The 16,737-nt window shown below is 36.7% G+C and overlaps 1 protein-coding gene across 4 annotated transcripts in view; it reads right to left on the bottom strand.

The window, feature by feature from the left end:
• The window catches only part of LOC126297705 (protein unc-79 homolog), an 810,295-nt gene that overhangs the window by 435,595 nt on the left and 357,963 nt on the right, over nucleotides 1–16,737 (bottom strand). For 3 of the 4 annotated variants that reach the window (XM_049988834.1, XM_049988837.1, XM_049988836.1), the window contains exons 24-25: nucleotides 16,470–16,583; nucleotides 497–642 (exon numbers count right to left, since the gene is read on the bottom strand). In XM_049988834.1, coding sequence (XP_049844791.1) covers nucleotides 497–642; nucleotides 16,470–16,583 — 260 coding nt within the window. The remainder of the gene's footprint in view (nucleotides 1–496; nucleotides 643–16,469; nucleotides 16,584–16,737) is intronic. The other variant, XM_049988835.1, reaches the window with a different exon arrangement.

Genomic DNA, 16,737 nt, shown 5'->3' with positions numbered 1-16,737 from the left:
CCGCACTGATTTCTGCAACTATTTCATGGAGTGTTACTTGTCTGTCAAGACTGACAACTCTATGCAAATGCCCTGCTCTCAGATCTTAAGTGAAGGTTATTGGTCACTGTGTTGTCCATTGTGAGAAGTAATGCTTGAAATTTGGTATTCTCAGCATGCTCTTGACACTGTGAATCTTGGAATATTGAATTCCCTAGCAATCTCCAAAATGGAATGTCAAAATCTGTTAATTCCCATAATCACTTTGGAGGTCTTTTCACATGAATCATCTGAGTACAAATGACAACTCCACCAATGCACTGCCCTATTATACCTTGTGCACAATACTACCACCATCTGTATATGTGCATATCACTATCTCATGACTTCTATCACTTCAGTGTATAGTACCCCTGTATATTAGATACTGGATAATTAATTTAAAGACAAATGACAAATATCATTCTTTTGGTATATAATTTTACAACAGAATATAATGTAGCATATTTCAGTATACCTGGTCTGCTCTGGATAGAAACTGCATCATAAGAAAAATTAGAAGATGCATTGTCTCATGATCTGCTTCTTCCAAATTAATGACTCGATTTAAAAACCCAAGAAAATTTCCATCATCTGTTCCACCCAAAGAGTGAATATGACCATCTGAAATTTATAAGAGAAATGTTAGTTATAAACATATAAAAACAGAAAAGTCTACAAATTTGCAATGCATTATGAAACTTATTGCAAAAACTAAGCCGTGCTTAGGCACAAACTATGACAGTTCTGAATGTATACCTTTCTATTCACCTATACAAATATGAAATCATATATTCTATTATAACACTTCATATGTTTATCTTCCTCATCTCTGCTCTAACTGCAAAAAGTAAACTTATAAAAATCTATACTGCATGTTACCTTGCTTGTGTGTGGCATAAATTTACACTGAAATATGGCAAGATTGAATTTTCTTACAATGAAGTAATATTGTCCTCATCGTTATTAGCATGAGGTGTTATATATGTTAATACATCCAATCCATCATCCTTCGATTGTCATCTTTAAGTGGGATCTATCAGCATGTATAATGTCAGTAAGCATGAGGACACTATTACATTTTAACTATGAGGGCCGGCTGGTGTGGCCGTGCGGTTCTAGGCGCTTCAGTCTGGAACTGCGTGACCACTACGCTCGCAGGTTCAAATCCTGCCTCTGGTATGGATGTGTGTGATATCTTTAGGTTAGTTAGGTTTAATTAGTTCTAAGTTCTAGGCGACTGATGACCTCAGAAGTTAAGTCGCATAGTGCTCAGAGCCATTTGAACCATTTAACTAAGAGGAAAATTCAACTTTTAACATTTTTCATTGTAAATGTATAGTACACACAATACAGATAACATGTGTGTATTGTTTTGTTTTCCTTTTTAAATATTTTCTCTATCATGGATGTAAACTGTTGTTTGACCTTAACTGAAATATACACACACAGAATTTTAAAGAGAAAACCTCTCAGCAGTGCACAACATATCTCTTATAGTGTCAGCCACAGGAATTGATGAGCTGTTTTATGATGCTTGTTAAATAAATATACTTTTTTCATTTGATCATTTTCATCTTTTCCATGAATCCTTCCTACTAAATGTAAAGATGCCAGGCAAGGGAGCAATATTCAAAAACTGATTAAACAAAGGTTCTGTAAGCTACTTTTTTGTGCATGAAGCCTTTTTCTTAAGATTCCTGAAATGAATGTTCGACTATTATTTGCCTTTCTTACAAGTAATTTTATGTGCTTATTCCACTTTAAACTACTCCAGATAAATATTCCAAGATTTTTAACAGTTGTGACTATTTCTAATTATTAAGTGTGGTTTGTTATTCCTTAAGATCTTATTTCATTCACTAGATGGGAGTGTGTTACTGTATCAAATGCCTTTAAGAAGTTGAGGAATATGGTAGCAACCTGGATGCCATTGTCAATTTCTATTAGAAAATGTGATTGACCTGTGCTCTTTTACTCAATAGTTTGGAATTGCTCATTAGTGTAGCAACCTACAATAAAAAGCTGCTTGAAGGTAAGTAAGATACTCCAAATACTGTACACATATTTCCCAGCATGCAGGTATACCATTATTACTGTTTGCTTTTCCTCAGTTGAGTGGTGTTAAACAATGTTGTACCCCATGACACTTGTCTCTATAACTGTCACTTTTAAATTCATACAGTGATTCAAAGGAGAAAACCACACGACAATGTTCCTTAGTAAAACTGTTTTGGATGATGGAATTCAGTATTTTTTATTTAGTTATTTTTATTTTTTATTTTTATGTAGTATTTTACACTGTTCTGTATCATCCTTCATGTCAGTTTAAGTATGATGACTGAGTGACTGGAGTCTTTTATTGACTTAAATACTGAGACACACAGAATTTTTTGTTAGGTTGTAGATACTGTTACTTTCATATCACGTTTGTGTGGACAGTTTCAAAATTTTGTTTAAAAATCCAGATTTAGGTTTTCTAGCAGTTTCCTCAAACCATTTGAGGCAATTATCAGGAGGATTCCATTGTAAAGAACAGGGCCAATTTCGTTCTCCAATCTAGCTTTGTGCTTCAGTTATAATGAACTAATTATTGACAAGATATTAAACTCAAGTATTCCTTCTTTCTTTTCCTTGCACTCATTTTATTTTCATTCACACCCTTTGCTTACCAAGCCTTTTCCTTCCTTTAAATCTGCAATAAAGCTTTCTTTGCTTTCATAGTAACTTTCTAACATGGCTATTCAACCACAGAGGATCTTTTCAGTTTCCCACCACTTTGCTTTGAACATACTCACATGAAGCAGAGTGTGCATTATTCTTGAATTTTATTTATTGATACTCCACATTTCCAGTCACTGAGATGAATGTTTGATGTTGTCTGCTCAGGTAATATAATAATATGATCCCTGTTGTACTGGCTAAGCTGAATTATCTACACACATCACTTGACATAGCTTTTAGTATGTAAAATCACCGATTTTCTAACACTTATTGGCTCTGATTCCCTCCTTTATGTTAACAGGATTGAAAAGTTCAGCTCTATGAATTCTGATGTTTCTCTAATGCATTCATTCTCTAATTCTTCAATACATTTTTTTAATAAACATTTTTGTATAATATGAATCACTTGTTCTAATCACATGAAAGTCTTCCATTTCATAGCTCAGAAATTTTATATACAATATTTTCTAAGTTTTCCTTAAGGCATTCTAGAACTACATGTAGCATGTGGTCCTCAAAAGCATCCAATTAGCACATTTGATCCTACTGACACTTACTTTCACATGAATTGTTTTGAATTTGGAATATGTAATAACCTACGCATTTATGATCAAGTTCTCCTATCCTTGAGAGGCATATTGAAACAAAAAATTATCATGTTTCTGCTATTTAGTTTTTGATTCAGTTAACACTATGCAGAAATGGTCACCTTATGTAAGTGAAATATTCTATGATCTTGTCATGGATAAACCTGTATTCAACATTTTCTCCTTGTGACCTACAATGATGAATGTTCTTCTCTGTCTTATGGTGGCTGATCTGATCTTCTTTCCAAATAGTGCACAAAATTAATCACTGGGTCTGTGGAATACTTGGATAGGCATGTCATATGTACTCTGCTCCTGAAAGAGAGATTTTCTACCTGTTCCACCCTCCTGACCTGTTAAGGAACATCCTAAAAAATCTCTATCTGACAGAAAATGTTAATATATGTGTTTATGAAATCATCACAGTGTTTTTTCAGCTTCTGGTGGACACTCTTCCTGGCTCCAGATCAGAGGATCTAATCAGCTATTGGAATTATGCTGAAAGTCACATGTTATGCTTCCATGTTTTAGGCAATGCTAGTTACCATTACCACCTCTGCCAAACATCTAGAAGTACCTAGAATTTTCTCTGAAAGCTGGAAGCTGTTATCATTTGTGCTGACATAAACCACAATGTGTAGTTTGTTATTCCAGTGATTTTTGTAACAACTACCAAAAATCTCCTCTATATCTTAGACAAGACACCTGACACATTGGCCATGCTTCCTATCCTGCAAGCTACATAAAGGCCTACATTTACCAGCATATTACTGGACATCCCCATGACTGCTCTACCAACTACCTGCATTTCTCTGGATCTTTTAAGAACATTGAGTCCACTCTCAAAAGGCAAAGAACTTACTTTATAGCAGTTGTAAATTTGTTGATTTGCAGCCATCAAGTCAGTACCCAGATCTTGACTTCAGTCCAAAGATTTTCATATGCTCTTATATCTTCTGTTTGACTTCATATCAAGATAAACCATCCACATAAAATGCATCAGAAGATGTGGCTGAATTTATGTTTCTGGATAATGTCAGAGGTGCCATAGGATTTCACCTATAAGCTTCAAACTCACTACAGCTAAGGGCAGCTGCTTTTAGCTATTTCCACACAGCAGGCAGTTCCTGATTCATCTGCACACCCATTAAGCACAGCCCCTGTCCATCTTTCACTATGTACAACTATAAGCTAATGAAAAAGAGGGCAATAATCCAAGAAATTCGAGACTGAACATTACAGTAATATAAAAGTTAAAAACAAAAACATAACATGTCTCTTGCAATACAGGTAGCAAACAGCTACTATATTAAAAATATTAGCTACTTATGGCTGAAACAAGTAATTAAATTTGGTTTTAATGTTTATACAGGTGCTATACATAGCCTGATCTCTGTAGCATGTGGCCCTCGGCTATGTAATTTCTGAAGATGCTTGCAATGGTTGAGTGAAACATGTAAAAATAAAGAAAATTTTATATGAAAATTTGGCTGCTCCACAATTTTGATTTCTAATGCTAACTATTACTCTGCAAGCAAATGCCTGCACTCACTGTAGATGACATATTTGCCAACATTAAATTTTACAGGTTCCTATTCTGAATCGCATACTCTTTTTCTTGATGTTGACCTCATCTTCACCAAGGGTCAGCTATTCACTTCTATTCACATGAAACCAACTACCAAACAACAGTACTTACATTTTGACAGTTGCCATCCTTGCCACGTCAAACTTTCCCAACCCCCAGCCTTGGAATTCAAGACATTTATTCAGAGGCAGACTCTTGACAGTAGTGCACCACAAGTCTACTTTCAGCCTTCACTGGACATAATGACCCTACCAGCCTAGTTAAAAACAGATTTCTTGGGCCATCACATGCAATCTTGGTACTGCTAAACCCTCCAAAAGACAACATAGGAGTACACTTCATGTCACTCAGTACTATCCTGGTCCTGAATGTATTAATCAACTTCAATGAGGCTGTGAGTTCCTAAAATCATGCCCTGAAAGGAGGTCCATTCCATTTGACAGTTTGCCCACAACAACTAGAATAGGCTTCCCCCCCCCCCCCCCTCCCCTCTGCCTCAACCCATTCTCTCTCCACAATATCCCAGTCAGACCCTATGCCCATTCTGCATCCATTTGCCTACCCTACCCTGTAGCTCCTACCTCTGTGACCATCCCCACTGTAAGACTTGCCCCATGTATCCCCCTATGACCACCTAGACCAACCTTTAACTGGCATATGCTTTCAAAGCAAGAGCCACCTGTGAAATGACACATGCTGTGTGGCAGTTCTTATGTAAAAACTGTTTGGCCTTCTACATTGATATGACTACTACCAAGTTATCAGTGAGCATAGACACAAAGTGTATACTGGGAACACACCATATCCTGTTGCAGAGCATTCTCTACAACATGATAGATGTGACCTCAGTGGCAGTTTCACCACAGGTGTCATATCCCTCTTCCCTCCCCCTCCCACCCTCCACCCAACACATATCACAGAATTCCACAAATAGGAAGTGGTGTTTCAACATATCCTTGGTTCTCTCCGTCAACCTGGCCCTAATTTAGATTAATTTCTTTGGTCTCAGCATTTCTTTTCAGTAACTATTCCTTTCTACACTCCACTTTTAGTTTTATATATCTTTTATTTTTTTTTTTATTTTTCCCTGCCCTCCATGTAATCTATCAAGTATAATACACTTAACTTGCCACTGTTATTAACTCTTCCATGATGATCTCTCAGTAATCTCTGTCTTGCTTATTACCCCATCTTCCTTCAAATGTTGTCTGGTGCAGTCCACCACAATCAGCCTTTCCTTCTCACCCCGTCTGGTAAGTCTCCTCTGATGCAGGGATCTGGTGATTTCTGCAACTCTCCCCATTTCCTGGACCTCACCAATCCTTTTCCTTCATCCCTCTTCCTTCAACCCTTGTACCAGAGGAAGGAGTAACCAGCTCCTAAAGCTTGCACATTTGCTTAATTTTTATATTTTTTTTTCTCCTACCACTGCCTGGTGGGTAGATTTTTTTATCTTTCCAATTATATTATAAGAAGTCAATAGATTCCTATGGTTAAAAAATGATATCTTTTGTTTTCTAAATATTCGTGGCTGATACTTTTGGTAACTTCCTTCATTGGTGCCCCAGTTTTAACAAAGCCACATGCTTTCATATTGAGTTCATAACGAAATATTTCTGAGAGATTTCGTCCATGACTGTCAGAGTAAATAACTATTTCATCACTTTTACCAAACATCTGCGACTTCTTATACTTTTCTTGGGCTAAATTGTTCACTTCAGATTTTTCTACAGCAAAATAAAATATATGGTACTGTAAATACAACTCCTGCTAACATGCCAACTGAGAGAACTGTGACAGAAACAGTAGGTCTACCTGAAAAGGTGAAGTCAACAAAAGCTACATTAACAGGAGCATTAGTCCCAGCAATGACAGAATCACCTAGGCAGCCAATAGTATCACCAGCAACCACAAATGAGAACACAACTACAACAGATAGAATGGTGTTTAGTGGAAGAAATTTCGTGCCGCCTTCCCGTTTCAATGATTTTTTATGTGCAGGCCTGAAGAACAAAAAGCCAATACCCTAAACAGTGTCAAATGTTTACTACCACATGGCTTTAGGCAGACTCCTCTGGAGTCTCAGTCAAGAAATAACAGCACTGGCAAAATAAAGAAGGTAGGGTTATCAATTTTTCATCAAAATGTGAGAAGCCTCCCTAACAAAATAGACCAATTGCTTATCAACATTAATGAGAAAGACTGTATAAATAATGCCCAGATATTGTGCTTCACTGAGCACCATGTTACTAGCAACTGCATCATTCCCTTTTTACCAAGTTACAACTTAGCAACACAATAGTGTAGAGTAAATAAAGAAATGGGGGGAGTGGTTATATATGTTAAGGAAAATTTTGATTACAAAGTAATTGACATTACAAAATACTGTATGGACCAACATTTTGAAGCATGTGCTACTGAAATAAAAACTAATCTCAATTCATTAATAGTCCTGACTGTTTACAGGGCACCATCAGGAAATACAGAAATGTTTGTTAGTCTCATGGACCAGTTATTCTCAGTTTTATTTTCAAAAACAAAGGGTATTGTAGCCTTAGGTGATTTTAATGTAGACTGTCTGACTGATAATAACAATGGAAGTAACTCCCAGAATGTGATGTCCACTTATAAGCTGAATTCAGTAATCAATTTTCCCACTGGAATCACACCAGATTCCCAAACTATGATAGGCAATGTATTTTTAAATGTAAGTAGATACCAGAACATTAATGTAAACCAGGTTATAAATGGTCTCACAGACCATGATGGTCAATTAATCACTCTGTACAGTCTTAACCCTCTTCTTAAACTATCTCCCCAGTGGAAATGAATAAGAATAATGAACAAAGAGGCAAAATAATCCTTCAACTGTAAGTTGCAGCTAATGGACTGGTCCTTTATTTACAACACTGATAATGCTAATGACAAATTTATCTATTTTATAAATGATTTTTCTGCCCTTTTTGAAGAATCTTTTCCAAAGAAATGGGTCAAAAATATTAATCCAAATTCCGTGAGTAAGCCGTGGATCACAGAAAGTATTAAACAGTCATGCAGAACTAAGAGAGAAATTTATGCTAAAATCAGAACAACTAATGATACACAAAAATGGAATCATTATAGATTGTACTGCAAAATTTTAGAGAAAGTAATACAGAAGTCAAAAGCCCTTTTCTATAAGGAGGAAATAGATAAATCTAATAATAAAATGAAAACAATTTGGAACATTAGAAAAAGTGAGACAAAGACAAAAACAAGCAACACAGGTGAACTAAAAATCAAGCATGGGGGTAACTTATTAGAAAATCAAAAAAGTGTGGCTGAAATTTTTAACAAACATTTCCCATCAGTAACCCAACAAATTGGCTGTAGGCCCTCTGTTGAGGAAGCTATGACTTTATGTCAGGATGCATACTCCAACATAATACCAGAAATGTACATTAATCCTATCACTGTAGAGGAAATTCAAACAGTCATCTGGTCTTTAAAGTGTAAGAACTCTGCAGGAGTAGATAATGTACCCAATAATTTATTGAAATTTTCATGTATATGGATTAGTGATATTCTGTGCCATATTTTTGATGATTCATTTCAACAAGGCAGTTTTCCTGAAAGACTCAAGTATGCCATTGTGAAGCCTTCACACAAGAAGGGTGATGTGAGGTGGAGGAGAGGCGTGGAGAGGCAGTTAGATTAAAAGAAGACACTGAAGCAATACAGAAGCAGATTGCTATATTTGTTACTGGTAGGTTCAAATAATATGCAAGTGTTACAGAGATGCTTTGGGAACTCAAATGGGAATCCCTGGAGAGAAGACAACATTCTTTACAAGGAAAAATATTGAGAAAATTTAGAGGATCAGCATATGAATTATACTGCCTGCCTATGTAGATTTTGTGTAAGGACCACAAATATAAGATACAAGCAATTAGGGCTCATATGGAGGCATATAGACAGTAATTTTTCCCTGGTTCTATTTGTGTGTGGAACAGGAAAGGAAACAGCTTACACTGGTACAGAGTATCCTCCACCATGTAACATAATGTGCCTTGTGGAGTACATATGCCGACGTAGATGTAGGTATAGGTGTAGATATATGCAACTGCATAATAGATATTGCAAATTCTCATCCCTCTTTTATGTCATTCCTATTCAGTTTTAAATGCTTGTGATGATAAATCACTAGTCTGTCTCTTTATAAGCAAACAGCCACTGGACAGGTGAACATCCTTCATACCATGAACAAATAGCAAAGAGAAAACAGCACTGACACCACAATTCTGCTGAGCTTGAGAGATTTGTGTTGATCCAAAAATGTCACATGGCAGTTCTAAATAAACTGTCATGCAGTACCGAGTACTTCCAAAAAGGACCGGACAAAAGCATGACAGGTTGACCCTCAGCCCACACAACTAGCACACATATGCCATGGCACACTGTGTGGCCAACTCTGTTCTAAACTAAAAGTTTCTAATAATAAATTGTAATTTAAAGGCATTTGACAGCCAGTACCTAGTAACTAGGTGACTGGTCGACTTCTGTTTAGTGGGAGCATTTTAGGAAAGAGTGATTCACCTGTAACGGAGATCACATATAGGATACTGATGTGAGTTATTCTTGAGTAATCCTCCAGTGTTTAGGATCCATACCAGGTCATATCGAAGGAGGACATTGAAGCAATTCAGTGGTAGGCTGTTAGATTTGATTCAGAAAAGCATGCAAACCATGACATGTTTCTTGGATATCTTCACAACACTGAGAGGTCAATGCAAGGTTAAAGACAGAGCAAAAAAAAATCACCATCTGCCCAGGGTTTGATACCAAAACCATTTGTTTTCCAGGCAAGTGCTTTATTTCTAGACCAAATAATTTCTAAGAATGCTTCATTGATGCATGTCAATAACAGTTAGAATTTGTGGCAGCCAGTTTTATGGTACAGCGATGACCTTTTTGGACAAAAATTTTGAAATATAACAGATAACTTCAGACAAAGTAATAATAATTTGAATTTTTGGATATACATTTTGTATCAAAGAACGTTTAGACACATAAAAGCTTTAGCAATCTAATTTCCTGGAGAGCCAATAGTTTTATACCATAGTTGTTTATTTCCATTAGCAGCTGCTGTAGAGCTCCAGCTTGGTATAGGCTCCACATATTCCCTGTTCCTTTGTACATATCTCTCATCCTTTTTCTGTTTGCTGGGGTCATCATCAAAATATCTGTCTGGCTTATTCCTTTGTTAGTATTCGCAACAATTTATTTTTACAGGGTAAGATTGTTCATCTTTTGCCCAACCATTTGAGGGGTTGCCTCTTACAGCTTGTAGGGTAGCTGGTTCCATTTTCAGAGGAACATCCTTAGCCTTCGTAGCTCCCTATACTGACTGCAAGGCAACAGTTGATAATTGGGGTCTCCTCTGCCTTTCTTCCAAGCCATTGGCCATCATACCTACTGATTTTGGTCTGTCCCAGGTATTTTATTTCCCTGGTACCCTCGATATCTGGAGGCCATTCCCCTATACACCACTTGGGGAAGTGCCTGATGGGGGCAGCCCCACATGGGATATTGCTTGAACACATAACAACATGTTTCCTCTCTTTAAGATGAATCCTTGTGTTGAAGGTGAGTCCTTGTGTTTGCAACACAAAAAATGTATTTTTAATGTTATGAATACAATACCAACTTCTGGAAAGCTGGGCAACGTGTAGACAATGCTGCTGGCCATTAGATACAGTACTTAAAAGGTGCTTACCACAAGACATATGGAGCAAATTGAACTATTATCCTCCCATTTAATAGAACCTGTATTGGATCCATGTATGATTACAGCTGCACAGTGTCTGGAACTGCTCAGGCAGTTTACTTGAAGGATTAGCATGAGAGAATTAGAAGGTGATTAAAGATCCAATGCTAGCCTTTGCATTGAGGTTGAGAGGCTACATTGAGGAGTTACATATTTACAGCAGATGAAAACTCGGCATTGTATGACAAAGAGTGTTGCTGATAGAAAACCAACCCTCTGATTAAGGCATTGCTCTTCTTGGTTGCAGGGATGGTAGGAATTGCTATTCACCTATCTATTTATAAGTTCTGTTGATTTGTACTTCTTCAGACTGACACCCAACATATTTATGGTATGTGTATCACGCATATATCAAATGTCACACTTAATGCAGTGAATATTGTTTGCAGTAAGAGTCCAGTAGTACATTTAAATGAGGACATGTCCTCTATTTCAGCTGATGAGAAGACAAATGTAGGTTGGGTACATAATTTTAGACAAATGTTTTCCATTAATTCAAGTGTAAATATTTACATTTTTATTATTTGCAACTATACTCATATTATAATATTGGCACAATTGTCAACTACCAAGTTTTTGAGTGGAACTATCTCTAGCTGTGAGGACGGGGCATGAGTCGTGCTTGGGTAGCTCAGATGGTAGAGCACTTGGCCGCGAAAGGCAATGGTCTTGAGTTCGAGTCTCGGTCCAGCACACAGTTTTAATCTGCCAGGAAGTTTCATATCTGCGCACACTCTGCTGTAGAGTGAAAATCTCATTCTGGATACATCCCGCAGGCTGTGGCTAAGCCATGTCTCCGCAATATCCTTTCTTTCAGGAGTGCTAGTTCTGCAAGGTTCACATGAGAGCTTCTGTAAAGTTTGGAAGGTAGGAGACGAGATACTGGCAGAAGTGAAGCTGTGAGGATGAGGTGCGAGTCATGCTTGGGTAGCTCAAATGATAGAGCACTTGCCCGCGAAAGGCAAAGGTCCCGAGTTCGAGTCTCAGTCCAGCACACAGTTTTAATCTGACATGAAGTTTGTTTATCTCTATCCTCATCACTGTCTCCCTCAGAGAAGGAAAAAAGGTGTTAGGGGAGGGGCAGGAGAGCATAGCAGGTTTGTGTCACACTTTTCAAGTACTGCAACAAAGATCTTAGCAATAAGTGTTTCTTTACCACAGTTAACTCTATCTTTCCTGTTTATAATATTTCATAACTAACAAGCAACATGTCTGTTTTCATATAACTGATTTTGAGGAAGGTCTCATGGTGATTGTCCAGTAACTTACATCTATTATAACAAAATCTTTACTTCCCTGATATCCTTTTATTTGGAAATTCTAACTGCTTTAGTCAGCTTCAAAGAGTTCCTAATATTTGGATCCAATTGATTTCTAACCCTAGCTTTTTTAATAAACACATGACATCAAAATAACATCCTCTGGTCATTAATAGAAGCGATAACATGTACAACACCTGCAACAGTATATTCATACACATTTTGGTTGAATTTCCATTACCATTTATCAGCAATTATATCTTGTTTCTGTTACTTTGATAAAGAAAAAGTCTCTACAGATATCAGTACTTTTACGTTCTTCATTCTTCTTTTTGGCAGTTAAATTTGACTCTAAATGTACATCTGGGTTGGACTGCAGTTTACAGTTTTCTTTGTATTCCATCAAGTACTGCATGAGTAGCAACTCAGATAACTGCAAGTAACAGTCAAACTGTGTAGCTATGGTGTCCCCAAGGTGATTTAGTAACATCATAGGTGTCACATAAGTCTATGGAGCATTAAAGCCCAAACATCCGTTCACTATGAGTTAAAAATGCAAAACTGCATTTCAAGCTAATTTTCTAAACCTTCATTTGAGAGACATATCCAAACTTATGATAATTTTTTGCTAAATTACATGTCAGCACAAAATACAGAAAGGTTCTTGCAAAATATAAAACAGGCTAACTGGTTTTGAAACAAGGAAGCTTTATGAAGGTTTTTGTCAGGTATTTGAGAAAATATTAGTGCCCAATTTCTGTTAAAACCTCAAATAGTAACTGAACTGAAATCAAATACACATATCACAAATTTACCTTTACATGTTGCATTCACTGGTACTATAATTTAGCATTTACAGACTCTTCCTTCTATTAAACAGGCAGAAAAGCACAGCATTGTTAGGAAGGCCATCCAATATCATAATATCACAATAAATTGAAGAAGAGGAAGAGGAGGAAATTAAAAGCAAAATGATCATGACAAGGATTTTGAAAACATGAGAAATAAACAGATGAGAAATAAACAGATGAAAAATAAGAAAAATTTGGACTAAAGACAGAAACAGAGTTAAGGTGAAAAGAGGCATTAAGTAATTATAACAATGTTAACCAAAATGGCAAAGAGAAAGAATGGTTAAACAGAATGCAGATGATGTCTGGAGTGATAAGATAAGTATGGGGCAATATGAGTGGTAGGAACAAATACTTAACACCTGCTAAGTTCTGTGCAATGGATGTTGGGAATAAGAAACCATGTGGCCATAGGAGAAAAGCAAGAAACAAGGTGTGCTGTGCTTCTGGGTGTGCTCCGCAGCAGGGTATTATGTATTAATATGACAGTTACAAAAAATTGAACTAAGTGACAGAGATATGGTAAAAGTAAGAAGGAAGAAAGGTCAAAAGTGCCATTATTAGTAGTTTGCAGAAAATGATATGTAAAATAGACCTCATTGGATCATTGGGATCAAATGAGTTTAAAAATTTACATACACGTCTGGTGCAGAAGTTAGTTAATATGTCCCATGACAGCACAATACTGCGTAAAATTAGGTACATTTATTTGTTGAGATGAGTCAAATGTTCTGGGGATATTACAGTACTTACAAATTCTGCAAAAATATGTCCATTACATAAATGCACATGGTCTGCTTACAGGTGATTATTTACTGACCAAATCATCATCATCATCATCATCATTAGCCAATTCAATCATTAAATGATGTGGCCTCTTCAAATCATGGATTCAGGTAGCTTTCAGCAGTCTTCTCCAAGTGGGACAGTCTTGGGCAGTTCTCTGCCAGGTGTTTCCAGTGATCTTCTTGATGTCTTTGTCCCATATGTCTGGTGGTCTTCCTCTAGTCCTCTGTTGCTCACTCGGACTCCACTACAGTACTAGCTTCGTCCATCTGTTGTCTTTTCTTCTTGCGGCATGGCCAGCCCACTGCCATTTCAAGGAACCTACTGTCTCTAAGATGTCATTAACAGACCGGATGTCATCTGCCCTTTTCCTATCCTTTCTTGTATAGCCCAGCATTGATCTCCCCATGGCTCTCTGTGCTGTCCTAAGTTTCTCTTTTGTAAATGAGTTCAGTGTCAATGTCTTGCAGCCATACATCATCACAGGAAGAATGCATTGATTGAATACTGCTTTCTTCAGATTTACTGGCATTTTTTATCAGAATACTGTTGAACTCTTCCCAAATGCTTGCTGACCAAACATCCTCTTTAAAACAGATCTAAGACCTGTTTATTCCACAGAGCATTCAGTTTTATCCTCCTGAATAACTACTTTGTATCTGAGGACAGACATACTAACAGATATGAACAACAGCAACGGAAAAAAGGATGTTGCTACATGAAAAGAACCTTTCATGTACCTCTCATACCACAATGTCCTGGAGTCTGCAGTATGACAGTCCTTTATCTAATTTCTAAATATTCATAAAATCTTTTTCTTCTTACCTTATAGTGTAGCAGATATATTAATATCTCTGAAACATCGTAATTAATTTCATGAAAAGCATGTCAAATCCAGTAACAAACAATGTTAGTTGCAGTGTAAGATATGTTACCGCTTCCATCTGTAAAAATGCCTCTAACAGCCTGAGTGTTTGCAACAAATTTGTCTGTTTGGATGCCTCATCACTACACAGAACAAAGCCAACCATTTCATTGTTTCACTCAACCACCCATCCTGAGAATTATTGAATCATCTCAAAATAACAAAGGATTATTCTTCTCACTGCACAATACTACCCTAGCCTAAAGTGTATTGATTAACTTTTCCACTGGACCTATGACTTCTGTAGTCATGCCTTGAAATAATGACCACCCTATCCACAAATCTCAGAGGCATCATAGCTCTCAACACCTTCTCATCAACAAACCAATCTCTACAACATCCTGTTGAAACCTAATGATATAGCATGAAGCATAATACTGTGACCATCCTCATGGGTGGCTTATCCTATGCCCACATTTGGCACTTATAATATCTTCTTGACCATTGTTCAATTTTTTTCTACATAACAGCTATTATATTGACATTCAGGACAAACATAGACAGGGATTCTATACTGGCATTACAGAGTATACATAAAACACAGAGATTTGAACCATCAGCTTCCTGAATTCGAGTACAGCATGCCAGCACCTTTTTTGGTAAGTATCCCGCAAGAGAAGACACCATGCAACACAACACTAATACTTCACTGCCTGCTTTACATCTCAGACCATTTGGATCCTTTATTTTAGCTATAATACCTCATACACTAATAGCTGGGTACTGCTACAAAGATTTTTGGTTTTGAATAATCCATCTAGTCTCACCACACTACATCCATCCTGCCATGATCTACCCCCTTCTTACATTTCCCATCTCCATTTCTGCCATCATTTTTGCATTTATTTATGTTGTATTTTCTTAATTTTGAGCTTTATAGCTTTTCTTGTATTTTCTGCCTTTAATAGCTTTTCCTTCCCCTTTTTATTGTTGTTCTTTTTACCTTCATCTGTGCTCTTATTTTCAGACTCACTTTCCCTTATACATAATGTTTTTAATTCTTTCCCAACCTCTTATAGTGATTCAAGATTTTCCAGTTTGTATGATGTCAGAATTTCATTGCTAATATCCCTTGATACAGGCTACTGGGCTATTTTTCCTTCTAATGTCCTGAAAATTCTTCTAAATATTTCTGTTCTTTTGCTGGAAGAAGGAGTCCCACCTTGGAAAAGTTAGTGTTAGTTTTATTTTCTTGTTCCATGCCTCCAAATGCACTTGTAACAAGAACCAGTAATACAAATCAAAAGCTTTTGCAGAATCACATTTTACTACTTAATTTTTACATGTAGTTTTGAAATATCTGTTATGTTTGAGAACATTTATAGAGTTAACAAATGACATAGAACCTTATTTGTTTAGGGGTTCCTTATCACCAGTTTGCCAGATTTATTTGATGGTTTTTTTGACTGTCTGGAGAATTAAAGGTTTGTTTTTGTGTATTCAATTACTGGTGTGTACAGCTTAAATTGTAACGCACATAGGTTTAAATCATTTAATAATGTATTCACAAATAGAGACAACAGAAAAAAATGAAGCACGTAAGAAATTTCACAAGTGTGACTTTCCAGCAACTGAAAAACACACACACACACACACACACACACACACAGATATATATATCTATACATATATATTTACAAGGTTGGATGTGTGATGAGAAGGGGAAAGGAAAAGAGAGAGAGAGAGAGAGAGAGAGAGAGAGAGAGAGAGAGAGAGAGAGAGAGAGAGAGAAGGCAAGCAGGAGAGAAAGAAGTTGTGTGAGTGAATAATGGTAGTATAGGAGATAGTGATTGATAGACAGAAGGCTGAAGTAGGCATAAGGACAAGAAGTTCAAGAGAAAGATGGAACAAACATACAGGCAAAATTCTGTAATTACCATGATATGCATGGCACCTTAAATCTCATCACACTACAGCTACACTACCTGCCATTCTTGTACTGGGGGGAAATGACTCTAGCAACTGACCAAGTCCAAATCGGGAACTCTTGCGCTTGAGTATGGGTGCTGAATACTGGCGGTTGTACACCTTCTCCTTCTCTAATTAACAAAATTATTTTCATCAGATTTACTTTTATAAACATGATAAAAAAGGGCATCAACCTGTTAAGTAATTCATGCAACTAGTGAACAAAGACAAATTAACAACATATGGGAAATTTATTTCATTATCAGTTAGCACCATCTTCACCAT

The sequence above is a fragment of the Schistocerca gregaria genome, chromosome X (genome assembly GCF_023897955.1).
Source record: "Schistocerca gregaria isolate iqSchGreg1 chromosome X, iqSchGreg1.2, whole genome shotgun sequence".
Lineage (NCBI taxonomy): Eukaryota > Metazoa > Arthropoda > Insecta > Orthoptera > Acrididae > Schistocerca > Schistocerca gregaria.
The sequence above is the reverse complement of the archived record's forward strand: the minus strand, read 5'-3'. Positions and strand labels throughout refer to the sequence as shown.